Raw genomic sequence first — 19,108 nt, forward strand, 5'->3', positions numbered from 1 at the left:
CAGTCCGAGTTGGGATTCCCTCTGCCTCATTCCCAATCTTGTGGGATATTTGACCGAAAAGAATAGCGGCCTGCCCTCCTCTCACGAATTGGGAATGAGGAAATATATAGTTGCTAACTTCGTTTTTAAAACTCTATCTAGTATACCAAAACCGCTGTGAGTCATTTTTTACTGCTCTCTTTATCTCTTTCGCTGTCCATTCAGCCGTACTATCTTCGTGAGTTAAAACACTGACAAGCAATTGCCTGGGTTCTAACAAGGGAACCTCCCCATCGCACCCCTCTCAAATTTAGTTATAAGTTGGCGCAGTGGATAGGCCTTGAAAAACTGAACACAGATCAATCGAGAAAACAGGAAGAAGTTGTGTGGAACTATGAAGAAAATAAGCAAAATATACAAACTGAATAGTCCATCTGCAAGATAAGCAACATAAAGGACGGTGTGCGCTCTGGAGTGCCGTGGTCCTGTGGTTAGCGTGACCAGCTGCGGAACGAGAGGTCCTTCGTTCAAGTCTTTCCTGGAGTGAAAATTTTAATTTCTTTATTTTCGCAAAGTAATGATCTGTCCGTTCGTTCATTGACGTCTCTGTTCACTGTAATAAGTTTAGTGTCTGTGTTTTGCGACCGCATCGCAAAACCGCGCGATTACTAAACGAAAGGACGTCCCTCTCCAATGGGAACCGAAAACATTTGATCGCAACTTCATAGGTCAACCGATTTCTCCACAGGAAAACACGTCTGATATATTTTATACGACACGGCTGACGGCATGTGCGTCACATGACAGGAATATGTTGTCAACCCACCTAACTTGTACACTTGCGAATGGGTAAAAAGATTCTTCTACCTTGCCCGATTTAGGTTTTCTTGTGGATGTGATAATCACTCCCAAAAAAGTGATGAAAGCATAAGAGTTTGTCACATAAACTGCAACAAATGAATGCAACAGTTTCACAGTCGCACAGTTTTCCCTGTATTCTGTCAAAACATGTTTTTAACGTTTTCAAATTTTTCCGTGTGTAGACCACCAAATCCTGCATAACTCCGAGCAAATCTGAACATCTACTGGAATTTTGGAGTGCGAAGTTGATTTTGTGAGAGTGCCTGAACTTTGTTAACTGAAAATAAAAAATTAAAATTTTCACTCCAGGGAAGACTTGAACCAAGGACCTCTTGTACCGCAGCTACTCACGCTAACCGCGGGACCACGGTGATCTTTAGCGCTGACTGTCCTTGATGTTTCATATCTTGGAGATGGACTACTCAGTTTGTGTATTTTGCTTTTTTTCATAGTTCCACACAACTTCTCCCTGTTTTCTCGATTGATCTGTGTTCAGTTTCTCAAGGCCTATCCACTGTGCCAACTTAATAACTAAATGTGAGGGGGGTGCGATAGGGAGGTTCCCTTGTAAGACTATTTACAGAGCTTGTCGGATTTTTTTTCTCCTGATAACATTCGAGACAAAGTACAGTTTTGTGGAATTCGCGAAGGCAACACTTTTTATAAATAGATTTTGATAAGTAGAACTGAGAAAATTTACTGGAAAGATTCCGCAAGAGTTTCCATTAGTCCAGGGAAAAAACTTCAAGAACAAAGTTTGCATTTGCCACGACTTGCTTGCAGAAGTTAAAGTATACTTTCGAGTATGGTTACGATAAAATCAAAAGCGAGGAATCGAAGGAGCATGGAATGTGGTAGCGATAAAAAGAGCAAAGGCGAGGAACCGAATGAGCTTGGAATAAGACCTGCGATGTCCATTGGCAAATAGCAGACCGAATAAAGAACAAGGTGTTAGAAAAAAGCAGTACCAACAGTTTAGTATACTTTGTTTTTTATGTTAATTAAGTACATGCAAAAGTACGGAAGAGTGTGTGCTACGGTTTGTGTGAGTTTTTCGTGGTCAGGGTGTGGTCTCCTTATTGCGCATAAGGAAACGCTAAATACAAATAGAAGTGAACACATTTTACAGCATAGTGTAGTATGTACAGTAGAGGAAGATTTCGGAGACGGTAATTGATTGTTTCAGCATGAAAATACACCGTGTCATAAAGTAGTATTTATGAATCAGTGGTTTGTGGAGATAAACATTCCTGAGATGGACTGGCCTGCCCAGAGCTCGACATGAACCCAACGGGACAACTTTGGGTTGAGTTAGACCATCGACGTCGCTCTGGTTTCGGCTCTTGAAAAATGGGCTACCTTTCCTCCTCAGACATTCAGATGTCGCATTAAAAGTGTCCCCAGCAGAGTTCAAAACATCATAAAGGCGAAGGGTGGAACATCCCATATTAATAGATATCTGAATGCATTTGATCAGATAATGTACACTGAGGTGGCAAAACTCATGAAATACCTCATAGTATCTCTGTCTAATCTTCTTTTGCCCGGCGTAGTGCAACAACTGGACGTGGCGTGGACTCAACAAGTCGTTGGAAACCCCTGTAGAAATATTGAGCCTTGCTACCTCTATAGCCGTCCATAATTTCGAAAGTGTTGCCGGTGCAGGATTTTGTGCACGAACTGACCACGCCATTATATTCCATAAATGTTTGGGATTCGGTTGGCTCGAATTATCCAGAATGTTCTTCAAACGAACCGCGAACAGTTGTGCCCTGGTGACAAGGCGCACTGTCATCCACAAAAATACCATCGTTGTTTGGGAACATCTACGGAAGCCATTGGAAATTAGTGACCTCTATAACAACGTGGGCGTTTAGATGACTTATCTAGCTACGTGTACAGAGCCCTGAAAATAATGCCAGTGAGGCACCGAAACTGATGGAAAAATAAAATAATTAATAAATACTAACTTGCAGCTTGCTGCAGGTGAAAAATAGTTCTCTAATGTCCGTCCGACGTGGTCTGTTTACAATACCGCTTTGAACATCACTCCAGGAGCAGTTTTTGTAAATAGGCTATCTCCTGAATTGTCACACTTACGGTACGGATGGTTTGAAATGGACACAAGCGTCCGAAACTAGTCATCATCAAGAAATAAAAAAAATACTTCTCATTGCAACTTATGAAGGAGCTATAATCATTTACTTCGGTAATATAATTACCGCTGTCGGTATTTATTTTCTTCAGCTCTACGCAAATGCCACTTTTCTCGGCCGTTAAATGAAGGCAGTCGGCCACTGCCTTGTCCTTGGGGAGAGGCAATGCCTGAAATTTGTTATTCTCGGCACACTCATGACACTGTGGCTCTTGGAGTATTAAAATCCCTAAAGATTTTCGAAATAGAATGTCCCATACCTGTAGCTCCAACTTCCATTCCGCGTTCAAAGTCTGTTAATTCCCGTCGTGCAACCCTAATCATGTCGGAAATCTTTTCACATGAATCACCTGAGTACAAATGACAACTAAGTCTTATGCCTTGTGTACGCTATACAACCACCATCTGTTTATGTTCATACCGCCATCCCATGACTTTCGTCACCTCAGCGTATGTTCTCATTAAGGTAGTAGTGCATATTTCTGCGCCACGGGGAAGAGTCAGATTCTCGAAATTCATTGTCACATACATGTTTCTGTTTTGTTTTCGCTTGTTTCAGTCGCGCTGCGGTGGTCATATGTAGAGATCTGCGGGATAAGAAAAATGCTATGTGCACCCCGTCCGCAAGTCACTTCGTATTCCATAGACTAAGTAGGTAGAGGCCAATCATAAACACATTTTATTGCAACACAGTCTGTCCTTAAAGTTGCAACTTTCTCTCACAATCGCTGAAAGGAATTTTCTAGAATTTTCTGTGGACTTTCCCACAACGTTGCGAGATCAAATGATGTATTAAAAGTTGTTGCCACTACTTTCATACTGGCATGTATTAGTTCGTTTGCCGGCCGGTGTGGCCGTGGGGTTCTAGGCGCTTCAGTCTGGAACCGTGTGACCGCTACGGTCGCAGGTTCGAATCCTGCCTGGGGCATGGATGTGTGTGATGTCCTTAGGTTAGTTAGGTTTAAGTAGTTCTAAGTTCTAGGGGACTGATGACCACAGATGTTAAGTCCCATAGTGCTCAGAGCCATTTGAACCATATTAGTTCGTTTATCAAACGCACTTTATTCTCCTTAATGTTAAACCATGTTAACATGCTGCTCTTCTCAAAGTAGTAACCACTACATTGTTTACTAGTTAATGTTTTTAAGAGAAACACTAATAGCTGCACGGAGTTAATGCAAACGAAACAGGGACGACTCAGATGTAAGCAGCTGTTGGTATCACGGATTCGTGATGTAGCTGTAACTGTGGGAAAAATCAGAAAAATCGCCATCTGTAGCCCTCGCAAAGGTCAGCAACGCATCTACATTCGACAGGATACTGCGCATTCAAGCCAAAATAACGGCTTTCTGTCCCGAAAGGGAAGCAACAGCGACTTAAACAATAAAGATCAGTATTTATGAAATAATTTCTACTGCTTAAGTCACTTTTTACTAATATTTATTAGCAGGACACGTATTGGCAGTATGCTGTGATCACTAGGTGCGTTATAGTTACAGATCGCACGTTTTAAATTGGCCTGTGGGCGATGGATACTGGGATTGGAAGCTTGCGATTGGCTCGTTGTGGATTGGCTATTGGGGTAGGCCCCGACTCCTTTTGCCAGGGCAGCCAGCTTATAAAAGAAAAGAACGTATAATGGGTTAATGCGTCGCATCAGTCACACAAAAATAAGCATCAGTTTAACGTATGAGTAATCGAGTCGCTAGAAGACCCAAATGCAGCCTTTCGCTGTTTTTTTTTTAAATAATATTAACAACTGTTGGGTACACGAATCAACACTACTATATTGACAATGGCTACGGCATATAATACTACTATACAGCTGAAGGTTGTGGAAGAGCGGAAACGTTTCGGAGCGGCACGAAATTAGTAGGAAATTCACCGATCAGGGACAGGCCAAGATATGTGCGACCTGTACATGTACATTTATCTTAAGTGCGATGAGAACTATTTGATGGGTATACCAGTCGAGCTATGTACCGAAATTTAATTTTGATGAAACTTTATTTTTCTGTACGCAGAAACGGTAATAAGCACGTCACATTCAGATGGTTATGTGCCAACAGATTTCCGGCAAAAATGGTTAAATTTCGGAACATACCCACACTGGCACACGCAGCAAATAATCCTATCACACTTCATATTACTGTACGTGTAATTGTAATGCACCTAATAATGACAGCTTGCTGCTGAAACGTGGCGTGCTAATAAATATTAGTAAAAAGTGATTGGAGCAGTAAAAATTATTTCATAAATTTATAGTATAATCGCCGACCTCAACCAATTCCATATAATATCTATAAAATTGGTTAAAAATAATCGATATTATCGATCGCTTCTAATGCAGAAAATTGACGAAAAGCGTAATATTGACCGGGTCCTTTAACTACAAAGTAATTATTATATTGGATGTCCGCAGCTACGACCTCGGATATCCGCTTCGGCGCAAGTTTTTATGCTCAAAGTCGATGTTACTGCGACTATTCTCGAATGTATCAAGGGATAATACCTGCATCCGCTCAGACATCTAGTCGTACAGGCCGCCGCAGTGGACCATAGTTTAGGCCCTTGCTGTCGTCGAGTGCTGAACTCGGCGCGATGCGGCAATTCACACGCGTCCCCCTCACGTGTCCTGTCCTCAGTAATTGCACGTGTCGCAACCCCGCTAAGCTGCTGGTGTGTCACACATGGCAACGCGCGCAAATACACGCTCTCTGCCACGCACAGGCGGCCACACACACACACACACACACACACACACACACACACCTCAGAGCTTTGTGTGCTTTCATGTTACAGTACAAGCCAAAAAAACTATTGCGGCACGCGCTGCTTCAACTATCGTCACTATAGCGTTGTTTTTCTTTCTGTTTCTCCCCTCTTCTAGCAACAGCAACAACAGGGTCTCCATCAACTCTTGGTAAGTTTGCCTTGAAGCTGTCTTAGCCTGCTTCTTTCTTTGTTTCTTCGACTAATATCCGAGTATAATGCATAATGTGTTAAAAATGAATGTAATATAAATCTCTGGCTTTTATTTTTATGTTTTTTCGACTTAACTACATGATCATCCTACAAATTCTTTGCTGGTTTCGACCAGCCGCTGCATCTTCAGACAGTCAACAGATAAAAAGAAATACAAAAACGTCACTGTAGTATCCATAAAATCTGCCACGTCATTATCTGAGTAATGATAAAAAGAAAGAATAAAATCGTACCTAAAGGCACATGCTGCAAGCGGTTTCCGTTATGTAGTCAACAAAACTGAAGAAAATCTGTCGAGGGAGGTCGATGTTTTTCTAGGCGAAGTTAGTATTTGTAATCGCGGAAGGAATACCTACTTCGATATATTTTATAATTCCTCTAATGCATGCAATGAATGTATTCGCAGAAGGAAGACATTCGGCAGACATTAAAGCTACTCTAATGAAAGTAACTATAAAATTTGCCGAAATAGGTACTCCTTCAGTGAATATAGACGAAAAGAAGATTGCAGTGCGCTTACAAAACTCGATCTCCATCTACCGTTGCCCTCGGTTTTGTTGACAATGCAATGGAAATCGGTATCAACCAGTGTCTTTAGGTTGTTTTATTCCTTCATTTATACCATTACACAGATAGCGGCTGGTCGGATTTTATGGATTATATAATCATTCTGTGTATGCTCCTTTTATCTTTTGACAGTCGGAAGATGACCACTGACTGGTCCAAACTGGTAAAGAATTTCTAGAACACTTGTTTGGTTGTGTCGAAAAACACAAATAAAAGAACGTAAGTCAATCGCTTTATCTCCAAGACATGTCATTTCTTCCACAAATCGCTAGTTCTTATTGATGCACCGGTTGATCCAAAGTTACAAAATCAGGTTTAACCTTTAATTCTAAACTACTGAAATTTACGCCACGCATTTTGCTTGGAAATATACAGAAAGGTGTGAAACATTTTATTGAGTCCTCGGTTTATATAGTGCCATCGCACGTTTCACAATTGTGTTATTGACATTTTCATGAAGAGAAAACTGAGTTTCGTCACTTCATAGGCCTCCTAAAAACCGTTTATAACAAGTAGGAAATTTTTTTCTAGTAGCAACGGATGGCATCCCCGAAACTTCTACAGCGCCTCATCAACAGGAAGTATAAGCCTTAAGCCGTCGGCACACGGACCGTGCTGTCGAACGTTAACGTCGAGCGTGCCAAGTTCAACGTGCTGCTGAACGCTCTGGAGCGATACGACTTGTGCACACGGTACGTGGGCCCCAACGTGCTATACGGGATCGCAACGCGCTCCAGCGGCAGTTGAGGGATGTTTCTAGTTCGTAAATCACACTGTTTACTCAACGGACGCGCGTAATATTCCCACGTTAGCTCTATTAAAGCGCACATTTCCTCCATCGCCCACGAAAAGGAAATTACCATGTCCAATCAATAAGGACACAGACTTATAAAAGTTCCATTACAAACAGTGCGGTACAAATTTGGAATACTTCTCCGCATAAGATAAACATTATTTCATCATTCCCACATTTTAGTAAAACCCCAAGGTCAGCCCTACTTGATCACTACCCAGTAGCAGAATCTTTGCGACATGTGAATTACGAAGCGTAAAAGAAAAAGGAACAAAGCTGTCCTGTAGATTAAGCCAATCGAACAAAATCACCCCTCAAAGAAGGTGAATTTATATTTACATAACATCAAATTATAGCATTTACTTATATTAAACTAATAATGGAGTATCAGAACCTAATAAAAACGCGAATGTTACGAAAAAAAATTTGGGAGTGTTATGACGCGAACCACCGCCCCAACTAAAATTTATTATTGTTCAAAGACGCTACTCATTACGCTAATCCTACCACAAAACCCACGTGTGTAATCATATCGTATTACCCATCGGTATAAAAGTTAATCGTACATTATTATGTTACTCATTGAAATTTAATTATAACAAATTGTACCAAGGATAATACGTTTTGGGTGGATCTTCAGTGTGTTGCTGTCTTCAAATAGCCTTTTCTCATAATACGCAAGATATAATAATTCTTTTGTAACGAATATGATGTTTCTCATTATTTTATTGGAACAAATCACACAACTAACAACGGATTTTCCAGTGATTCTCAATTTGCTGGTGCTCAGAAACTGCAAATATACATACAGGCTTGAAATGAATGCCAATATGGCGCCTCACAACTCTGTACTGAACGGTGACGGCGTGCGTGTGACGTAGATGGCGTTGTGCCATCTCATTGGTTAACGCTCAGACGCACGCTCACAATATCTGACAAGCCAGATACTGCTCTGCACGTTCGGAAAGACTCCCGAACGTGCTATTCCACGCTATGACGTCAGAAACTCGGCACGCTCAACGCTCAACGTTCGGATGCACGGTCCGTGTGCCGACGGCTTTACGCCTTTTTCTGCGTTTGTAGGGAAAGGCCAGTTGCAGTAACTTTTCAAGTTACTGCTTTTCCAATTTTTTGTTACTTTTGCATTATTGGAATTTAATTACCGCACGAATAGCCAAGAAGCCTTCCAACAGAAAATTGTGGTATTGCACCGCCCTCTTTAAGAGGAGAAGCATTTCCTTAAGGTCTTCGTCAATAATGTCTTCTTGGATGTCACTTGCAGTGCATATGTAAAAAAAAATATTGGAAGAAAAACAATTCCAAACGTTGCTGTTGTGTTCAGAGTACTGCGTGGTGCAGAATAGAAAATAAAAATTTCTCCTGCCTGAACAGAGTATTTTTTGCCAGTGATTTTTATTAATTTACCTTTACACATCATGACGTATACAAGTTTGATAATTTTAAACATTGTCTTAGACTAATTAGAAAAAATTAATACAAGTTTGATAATGTTAAACATTGCCTTAGACTAATTAGAAAAAATTAATGAGACTACTTGAAGTTATTTTAGACAAGCACAAGCTGCAGCCATGGTTTTTCTTCAGGTGCGCAACCCCAATGTAGAAACGGAATAGAAGCTTTTACGTCATCAGGAACGACGCTGAACTTAATTCGGATTGTGTTCAAGGTTTTGATATTTTCCATGTATGACTGTCGGAATTGGTGACACAGCGAAAATGCTGCTTGGCAACGTGTAAAGCTTTGTTGCTATTTTAAAATTTAGCCAGTAAAACATATTAAAATTATTACTTGTACAAAATCCCATGATAATGACATAACAAATACGGCTTTGATAATTAACTGTATTGTATGTGGAGAAACCATTAAAATAACGAAATAAACAGAAGATAGCTTTATGTGCTGCCTATATTCTGTTCGTCATAAGAATAAACGTGATGTAAACAAGCATAAACGCTATGATTGGTTAGAATTATGTTGTTAACGCTCTTGGAAGTTGGTCTTACGTATGTATTATGTATATTGTTACTAAGTTACGTTACATCAAACTTTTAAAATATTCTAATGTATTAACAGCCATCAATGTTTTTCATAATCGCGCTTTAGCTAGTTTTTATTTTAAAACATCATGTAATCACAGTATCTGTACTCTTGTGCTCTGATTGTCGCGCTGATAATACACATTATGAAACTGGCTGAGGGTGATTCCTGTTCCGTAGCGAAACATGTGGAACAGTTAAAAACTCCCGAGAAATAGGTTCGTAAATTTACAGAAAAAATCGGCATTGAAGTACCCTGAGGGACTGTATTTGATACAGTTGAGACAGAAATACACATCTTGGATGTAGAATAGATCTAGGCGCGCAGTCCGGAACCGTGGGACTGCTACGGTCGCAGGTTCGAATCCTGCCTCGGGCATGAATGTGTGTGATGTCCTTAGGTTAGTTAGGTTTAAGTAGTTCTAAGTTCTAGGGGACTGATAACCACAGCAGTTGAGTCCCATAGTGCTCAGAGCCATTTGAACCATTTGTAGAATAGAATCGGTAGCGCAGTCGATTGATAACCTAGTGCAATTCATGAATCTTTGTTTCCAGTCTCGCCTTAGTCTTCTTTTCATTCAATTTGAAATACCTACGTATCATAATTGTAAAATTCATCGTCTTTTACGGATAATGCACGTGTTCTTGTTTCTAATTACATATTGCACGCAAAATTCCTGTTTTCATTTCAAATATAAATTCTTAATTATCTATGTTTCATGAAAGGTTGTTAATAAAGGTTGCTTAAATTAAGAAAACATAAGTTTAATTTTTTGGGGCAAAAATGAAAAACCAAATTCTCTCTATGTGGACTGTGTCCATTGTTTTATACTTTAGATGTAGTCTCACCCGAACCAGAGTCATAAGTGTTGTAGAAACATGAAAATCATTTTCACTGTATCTAGCACACCATACAAATGCTGCGTTTTTACATTTGCCACTGCATCATTATGATACGAACCCACAGAACTAATCTGGAGCCAAGCCAAGGTATTTGGTCCTAGAAATAACAGGTCTATTAAGCTGCCGGACCTACAGGAACTGACGCACGCAGCTTTTTCACATGTCAGTGCCGAACGCTAGCGCGATTCAGAACGGCACATCGTAAAAGAAGAAAATGCGGCGCGTGGGTGGCTTCATGGATTGTGTTCTTGATCGACTTGTTATCAACGTAGCAGATGAGAGTGCCAGAACTGAAATGTATTTTTCGGATTTGGGTAAGGAAGGAGCTAAGAGATTACCAGACCACTGACTAATTAATACCTTCCGTGGTTTCAATATTCAACAGTACGGTGAAATCTCCGCAGTATGCTTTGCATCACACATAGCTCGTCCAGAAAAATTGACCTGTGTTTAAATTAGGAATTTTCATCACTCTTGTTTGTAACTATAGTACTGTGTTACGTGAGAACGAGAGCATTTTATGCATTTCGTCTGGTCACTCAGGAAGCGTGGGGTGGTGCTGTAGTTGTGCCTAATATTATTTTATTCTCTTTAAAAAATCAATAATATTCGAAGCTACGTTGTTTCTTAGATCGTCTCTTTTCACGTCTGAACTGCAACTGCTCACATCATTGCAGGTTAGTTGGACCAGCGGGCTAGCCAGTGCTGTCCAAGTTTAATGCGACGGTAAAGCAGTTGTCCCGCAGTAGCGCATCCTTGTGATCGTACTTGACTGTAGTGGACACGGCTTGGCTTCCGCTCCATGTGAAGCGAAATGCAATGAGATTCAAGCAAACGCGGAAGAATACGTGGCGTAATGTTTACATCAGGTTTATTCTTATGATGACCAGAGTATAGTTGATCGCAGTTTTGAGTCAGTGTACACGGGAGCTGCATTCGAAACGTTAGTAGCTTTGCTAGCAACTATGTCTTAACGGAATGCCACTTAAAAAATCGTAATGGTGTTCACAAGATACACGAGGAATATTTTAGAACTATTTTAACTGGCTTTGTTGTGGGTTCTTGGCGAAACATTGTAATTGTTACACAAGAGAACATTCGTTTTTGTCCACGATTTCCACCTTTTGCTATCTGTTCCTGTTTCTACATTGATTTTGATCAGGAATTATTGTTATTAAAATAATAGATTCAAAAAGTGCATACCAGCCCAATTTAATTGACAGCGTAATCTGAAGAAAGACAAGGCAGTAATACGCCCAACAGTTAACTCTAGTCTAGAAAAGACATATGTTGGCTATTGCTGACAAATTGAAAACGAAAGTAGCAACATCCTGAAAGCAAAAAAAATATTCAGTGGTCTACTACACTAATGAGACAATAAGCAAGAATCTAATTATACAGAAATACTATCACCGATGAATGAAAATGATAATGTATTGTATGTTAACCGGGAGCCTAGAAGCGAGGGACAGACTCCGTCCCCTCCACAGCCGCAGTGGTCTACAACACCACGACTACGACAGCAGTCCACTTCACCCCTCCGCCGCCCCACACCGAACCACTCATTCAGGGTTATTGTGCGGTTCGGACCCCGGTGGACACCCCCCCCCCTCCCCCCCTCCCGCCAGGGAACGCCTCACACCAGACTAGTGTAACCCCTATGTTTGCGTGGTAGAGTAATGGGGGTGGACGCGTGCGTGGAGAACTTGAGTGCGCAGCAATCGCCGACATAGTGTAAATGAGGCGGAACAAGGGGAACCAGCCCGCAATCGCCTAGGCAAATGGAAAACTGCCTAAAAACCATCCACAGACTGGCCGGCTCACCGGACCTCGACCCAAGCCCGCCGGGTGGATTCGTGCCGGGGACCAGGCGCTCCTTCCAAATCCGGAAAGCCGTGCGTTAGACCCCACGGCTAACCGGGTGGGCAAAAAAATGATACAATATAAAATCATCTGCTACGAGAGTGGCACATATTACATATGGAAAAAGAGAGAGATCTGTATGCACACAGACTGGAGGCATATCATGGATACATAGGCTGCACATATGATAGCACTGCTTAGAAACAAACCAGCAATATTCCTTAGATGTTGGACTACGCCGGACAGAGGATAGATAGTTTTAAAGGCGTGAAATATTATAAATTTAAAAGAAAAAAGAGACATCAGAAAGGCAATTCAGAACTGCTTCTGAACGACCTGGGGGATTTTCTGAATAGTGCCAGAATAGTTAAAGCAAAAGGTGGTTGATTACCCCACTACCTCCTCCCTCCCAAACACCCTGTGCTGTTCAGTTATATAATTTATATAAATAATTTCTTAAATAGTGTGAAAATTACCGGAACAACCTTGACTCTGTGTCATACAGTAAGTAGTACCCATTGCCATTAAGGTGTTGCGAAAAGGTATACGTTTAACCCGTTATCTACTAGAATATGAAGCATTCGTGTCTCACATGATCATGTTTTTAGAGTTAGCTCTTTTCTTTGGTAGTTCCAAATTCTGAAATTCTGTGTCATAATACCCCAAGTAGTTAAAATAAATATTCTACTATTCTTGAGTACACCAGGAGACCTGCATAGCATCTTGAAATAGTAACACCAGAAAATGGGATTGTAACTCGAATCTAAGTCGCGTAAAATAAAAGGTGTGAACCATATGCACGAAATTATGTTTTCTTGAATGCTTTAGAACTGTTTCGTTTGGCTAGTCTCTATAGTAGAGGTTCTTTTCGTGGTGTAAAATGAATGGATGAATTTGAGGCATGGATTGGTTAGGTGACACGGTCTAATAATGTGTACTTTTTGTGAATGTGTAGTAATTATAACACATCAAACGCCATTTAGTTTCGATATTTGAAGGTTGAAGATGGAATAGTTCGTATAGTTAGGCATTCATGGTATTCTCTGCGTGAAACCGGACACTGGACGTAGTATATATGTTTCAAATAATTAGCAGTTCGTGAAGTAACGAAGTCTGATGGTGTTTCGACAAATGAACCACATTTCTATAATAAATGTCTCACCTCAATGAGTACAGTGAACTTGCTACGTGTAGAAGCAATTCATGAGGATTCTGCATTTCCGATGGGCTTACGTAAGTCTCTGTATTTTTACTAACTAAAAAGTAATAGACTATTTTTGATATCAAGGCACTAATTTGCGATGATGTGCAAGTTCTGCATTTTTCTTTGCTCAAATTCGTTTAGTGGGCGTCATTAGCACATATTATGAACTATGAGAATTTTGCACGTTGGGCGGCCAACGAGCTAGTTGGACTGCATCCGCTAGTTACTAAAAGAATAATTTAATCGAACAGGAACGTCCAGTTTACCGTCGAGTTCCACCACTCGCGCCTGCAATGTGGTGGCAAATCTGAAAAACAAGCACAATTTAAAATCTCCAAAGCAGTCGGCTATAGTGCGTTCCCAAATGGCGTGAACAGTACGTAGAAGCCGATTTAATTGTGTATCAATACATATTTGGCACAGCTTCATACACGTAACAATCATTGGAATCGCAATTATCCTTGTGTGCAGTGAGCTGATTACATACAAACTTTATTCTGGTGGCACACTGTTTGTGAGTGCCGTCCTGTACTGAATAATTTGCGTGTAGTCTTGTTTCTTTTGCACCGTGGAAGTGTTTTCTCCACTGCAATTCATGTACACTCAATCAGAAGTCATAATGTAATCTTTTTATAGTAATTTAAGACGTGATCGAATGTGATTTTCAGCTCTACAGTCGGATTCGATCTTGTACGGCCAAAGTAGGACTGCTATCAAAAAACAGAACACTAAACTACTTATTTATTTATCAGACTATAATATGGGAAAACAGTACTGTGTAAAACTGTGGGCACGAAATCATTTGACTAGCATGTAATAAAGTAGAAATATGTAAATTTCTGGATATACTAAGTGTACCATGGTTGGTGTTGTTACAATATATAATGTGTCGCGTTAAACCTGCATATGTTTTCTGCCTGTTGCTTAAAAATTTCGTCTTTCAAATGAAACTGGATACTAATGCAAAAAAGTCAGATTTGCGAGATATTAGCGCTTGTAATACCACAATATTGCCGTGATTACTTTAGCATCCCCATGTTGGGCACCAGTTAAGTAGTGGTACGGGGATTCTGTGAAGGTCGAGTGTGAATTAATTATTCTACACTGAGGTGACTGAAGTGGTGGGATGACTCCTGTTATCGTGCCAGACCTCCAAATTTCCGGCATAGGACAGCAACTCGATGCGACATGGACTCAACAAGTCGCTGGGAGTCCCGTTCAGGAACACTCGTATTGAGCCATGCTGCCTCTGTAGCCGTCCATAACTGCGACAGTGTTGCCAAATGGTTGAAATGGCTCTAAGCACTATGGGACTAAACATCTGAGGTCATCAGTCCCCTAGAACCTAGAACTAATTAAACCTAACTAACGTAAGGACACCACACACATCCATGCCCGATGCAGGATTCGAACCTGCGACCGTAGCAGTCGCGCGGTTCCGGACTGAAGCTCCTAGAACCGCTCGGCCACCGCGGCCGGCGCAGTGTTGCCGGTGCAGGATTTTGTCCACGATTATGTCCCATAAATGTTCAATGGGATTCATGACGGGCGGTCTGGGTAGCCAAATCAATCACTCGAATTGGCCATTTCCAGTCAAGTATTGGTTCAGTTGGATCAGAGGAGCCAGTCCATTCCATGTAAACACAGCCTACACTACTATGGAGCCACCACCTGCGTGCACAGTGTGTTGTTGACAAGAGATGCACTCGACTTCGTGATGCCAATTGAGGAGCAGTTTGGCCGAACAGTAGCGGACGGGCCGGCCAGAGTGGCCGAGCGGTTCTAGGCGCTACAGTCTGGACCACGACGGTCGCAGGTTCGAATCCTGCCTCGGGCATGGATGTGTGTAATGTCCTTAGGTTAGTTAGGCTTAAGTAGTTCTAAGTTCTAGGGGACTGATGACCTCAGAAGTTAAGTCCCATAGTGCTCAGAGCCATTTTTTGAAGTAGCGGGCGGCACCAGATCTGATTATCCGACAACGGCTGGGAGAGCGGTGTGCTGACCCCACGCCCCTCCATACCGTTCATCGAAGACACCGTTAGCTGATGAGGATGACAAGACTGTCGGTCGGATCCGATTGGCCCGGCTGTGGCCTGAATGGCGGTTCTATTCCACCTCAACAGTTCGTTAATTACACCAAAAACAAGTTTCCTTGTTATTGTTGTTGCGGTCTTTAGTGCAAAGACTGGTTTGATACTGTTGTTGCGGTCTTTAGTGCAAAGACTGGTTCGATGCAGCTCTCTACGCTAGTGTACCCTATGCAGGCCTCATCGACTCCGAATAACTACTGCAACCTAAATCCTTCTGTATCTGCTTACTGTATCCAATTCTTGCTCTCACTCTACAATTTTTAACCCGACAGTTCCCTCCACTAGCAAACTAACGACTCCTTGACACTTTAGGATGTGTCCTATCAGCTGAGCACTTTTTTTGGTCAGGTTTTTTTCCTCACTTTGTTTCAGTATTTCGTCATTAATTACATGTTCTACTCATATAATCATCAGCATTCATCTGTGGCACTATATTTCAAAAGGTTCTATTCCCTTTTCGTCTGAACTGCTTATCGTCCACGTTTCACTTTCATACAAGGATATACCCTATACCGAAACTTTCAGAAAGGACTTCCCAACATTTAAATGTCCGAGGGCCCTTTCAATAAGTAATGCAATACATTATTTCCGGAAACGAGGATTCCAATACACCATATTGTTCCCTACTGTTTTGACTACAAAACCCTATTGTTCATCATAATCTCCGTTCAGTGCGACGGTCTTACGCCACTTTACTGGGAGAGCCTGTATTCCCGCAAGGTACCATTCTACTGCTCGACGTCGGAGCCCTCGTCTTGCTGCATCAGTAATCTCATCATCATCCACGTACTGCTTTCCGCAGAGTGCATCCTTCATTGCCCCGAAGACTTGGAACATATCCAATTAATTCGCAATTGCGAATAAGGACTACCATCAGCTGTAGAATGGAATGGCGACAGTGAAAATCTGAAAATCGGTCCGACACAGATTTTCATTGTCGCCATTCCATTCTACAGTTGATGATAGTCCTTATACATGCTTGCAGGTGCGAGATCCAGGCTGTGGGGTGATGAGGAAGTACAGTCGAATGAAGTTTTGTGAACACCTCTCGCGTGCGCAGACTTGTACGAGGGCTTGCGTTGTCATGGAGAAGGACAGGTTCGTTTGCACCTCGAACGAGAGTGTGCGCACGTTCCAACATTGCAGGAGTCAGCTGTGTGCGGCCAGCCGTATGCGGGATATCGGACAGGTTTGCTCGACCTTGTTGCGACGATGACAGACGTCTCGCCCAACGACCCACCGTGCTTTTGTCGACTGCAAGGTTTCCTTAAACATTCTGAAAGCGCCTATGAATACCCGCGATGCTCTGGTTTTCCGCCAAAAGAAACTCAGTTACAACTCTATGCTTCGAACGCACCTCATTTATAGACGCCATTTTGAAGGCTACATATAACGACGCCACCTATCGGGACTTGATGAAAGTGTAGGGACCAAAGCGAGAATATTCCACAATGTCCCTCAACAAATTCCACATTTTTTCCACCGCAATTGGCCGACAAAAATGTGTTGCATTACGTATTGAACAACCGTTGTATATTGGACGTTAAAAATTCGTGTTTTTCCAGAAATGCTTATTAGCTATTGCATATTTCAGTTTTAAATCCTCTCTCCTTCGGCCATTTTGCTGCCCAAATAGCAAAACTAATCTATTACTGTTAATGCCTCGTTTCCTAGACTGATTCTCTGTACCTCGCCTAATTGAATTCGGGTACATTTACATCGTTGATGTTCCTCTTACAACCTCTTTTCAAGAGACTATCTTTTCCATTAAATTGTTCTTCCAAGTTTTGCGGTCTGAGAAAACTGGACTCTCATCGACCAACTTCAAATTTTAATTTCTTCTCCATCAGCTTTAATTTTCTTTCCAAGTTTTCCCTTAGTTTCCTTTACCACTTGCTCAGTGTACGGACTGAATAACATCGGGGATGGCCACAATCCTGTCTCACTCTCTTCTCAACTATGGGTTCCTTTTCATGTCTTTCGATTCTTGTAACTGCAATCTGGTTTCTGTACAAGTTATAAATGACCTTTCGATCCCTGCATTTTATCCTTGCTCCTTTCAGAACTTCGAAGATAGTAGTCCAATTCGGTCCACATTGTTAAGCTTTCTGTAAATCAACAAATGCCATAAACGTAGGTTTGCCTTTCTTCGGAGGAAAGTCGGCACCTACCGTCCTTGGAATTAATGTATCCTTCCGGAAGTCTGACAGTATTTGAACTGTCTCATTTGTCTTGCACGCTAGGTGGAGAGTGACCCTCGCAAGAATCACCGTAATACCGAGGGAATGTCGTCTACTCCAGGGGTCTTGTTTCCAACAACTTCCAGCGCTTTGTCAAATTATTCTCACAGTATCATATATTGTCACCTACTTCCACTTCTCATTCTATAATAATGGTCCTAAGGTTGTTTCCTCTATATATTCTTTCCACCTTTTAACTTTCCCTTCTGTACTTAGTACTGGGTTGTCATCTGAGCTCTTTATATTCATATATCAGGTTCTCTTTTCTCCAAAGGTCTCTTCATTTTCCCTGTGCACGGCATATGCCTTTCCTCTAAGTCATGCAAGCATCTGCAGCCTTGAGTTCGTCCTGTAGCCATTCCTGCTTAGCCGTTTTGCATTTTCTGTTACTCATTTTTGTAGACTTCTACAGTTCTTCTTGCATTTTTCGCATTTTTATATTTTCTCCTTTCTTCAGTTAAATATCTCTTGGGTTATCCAAGGATTTCTACTAGTCCTGTCGTTTTATCAGTGTGACGCTCTGCTTCCATATGTATTTCATGACTCAAAGCTACATCTTCGTCTTCTGTTATATTCCTTTCCTCTGTTTCAGGGTAACGGTACTTAATGTTCTCTCGAAACTCTTAGAAACCTCTGTTTCTTTCAATTTGTCCAGGACCCAAATAATTAATCTTCCACGTTTCTACAATTTGTCAAGTTATAATTTGCGGTTGTAACTTGTATATAGCCAATAAATTATGGCCCGAGTGTACATCTATCCCTGGAAATGTCTTCCAGGTTAAAAATCTGGTTTCGAAATATCTGTTTTTTCATTATATAATCTATCTGAAAAGTTCCAGTATCCCGAGCTCCCTTCCAGATATTCAATCTTGTTTCATGATTCTTAAACCAAGTGATAGCGATGATGAACTTGTGCTCTGTGCAAATTTCTGAAAGGCTTCTTCCTCTTTCATTCCTTTGCTCCAGTCCTCGTTCTCCTACTATTCTTCTCTCTCTCCCGTTTCCTACAATCGAGTTCCAGTCATCCATCTCAATTGAATGTTCGTCTCCCTTTACAACCTGAATAATTTTATTTCATCATACATCATTTCAATCTCTGGATCATCTTCAGAACTAGTTAGCTTATAAACTTGTACTAATGTGATGGGTGATGTCTTCGTGCCTACCTCGGCTACGATAATGCGTTCAATGCGCTGTTCATAGTAGCATACCCGCATTCCTATTTTCTTGTTCGTTATTAAACCTATTCCTACTTTATCCCTATCTGACTTTGTATTTATGTGTATATCTGTTCTTGTGACCAGGAATCCTGTTCCTCCTGCCACTGAAATTCACTAATTCCCAGTATATCTGTCTTCAATCTATACATTTCTCTTTTTAAATTTTCGACCTACCTGCCCAGTTACGGGAT

General features: G+C 41.3%; 1 protein-coding gene across 1 annotated transcript in view; it reads left to right on the forward strand.

The window, feature by feature from the left end:
- The window catches only part of LOC126198607 (protein groucho), a 755,742-nt gene that overhangs the window by 651,211 nt on the left and 85,423 nt on the right, over window positions 1-19,108 (forward strand). Inside the window, exon 7 of the mRNA XM_049935059.1 lies at window positions 5,886-5,918. Within this exon, the coding sequence (XP_049791016.1) occupies window positions 5,886-5,918 (33 nt within the window). The remainder of the gene's footprint in view (window positions 1-5,885; window positions 5,919-19,108) is intronic.

Source organism: Schistocerca nitens, chromosome 8, assembly GCF_023898315.1.
Source record: "Schistocerca nitens isolate TAMUIC-IGC-003100 chromosome 8, iqSchNite1.1, whole genome shotgun sequence".
Taxonomy (NCBI): domain Eukaryota; kingdom Metazoa; phylum Arthropoda; class Insecta; order Orthoptera; family Acrididae; genus Schistocerca; species Schistocerca nitens.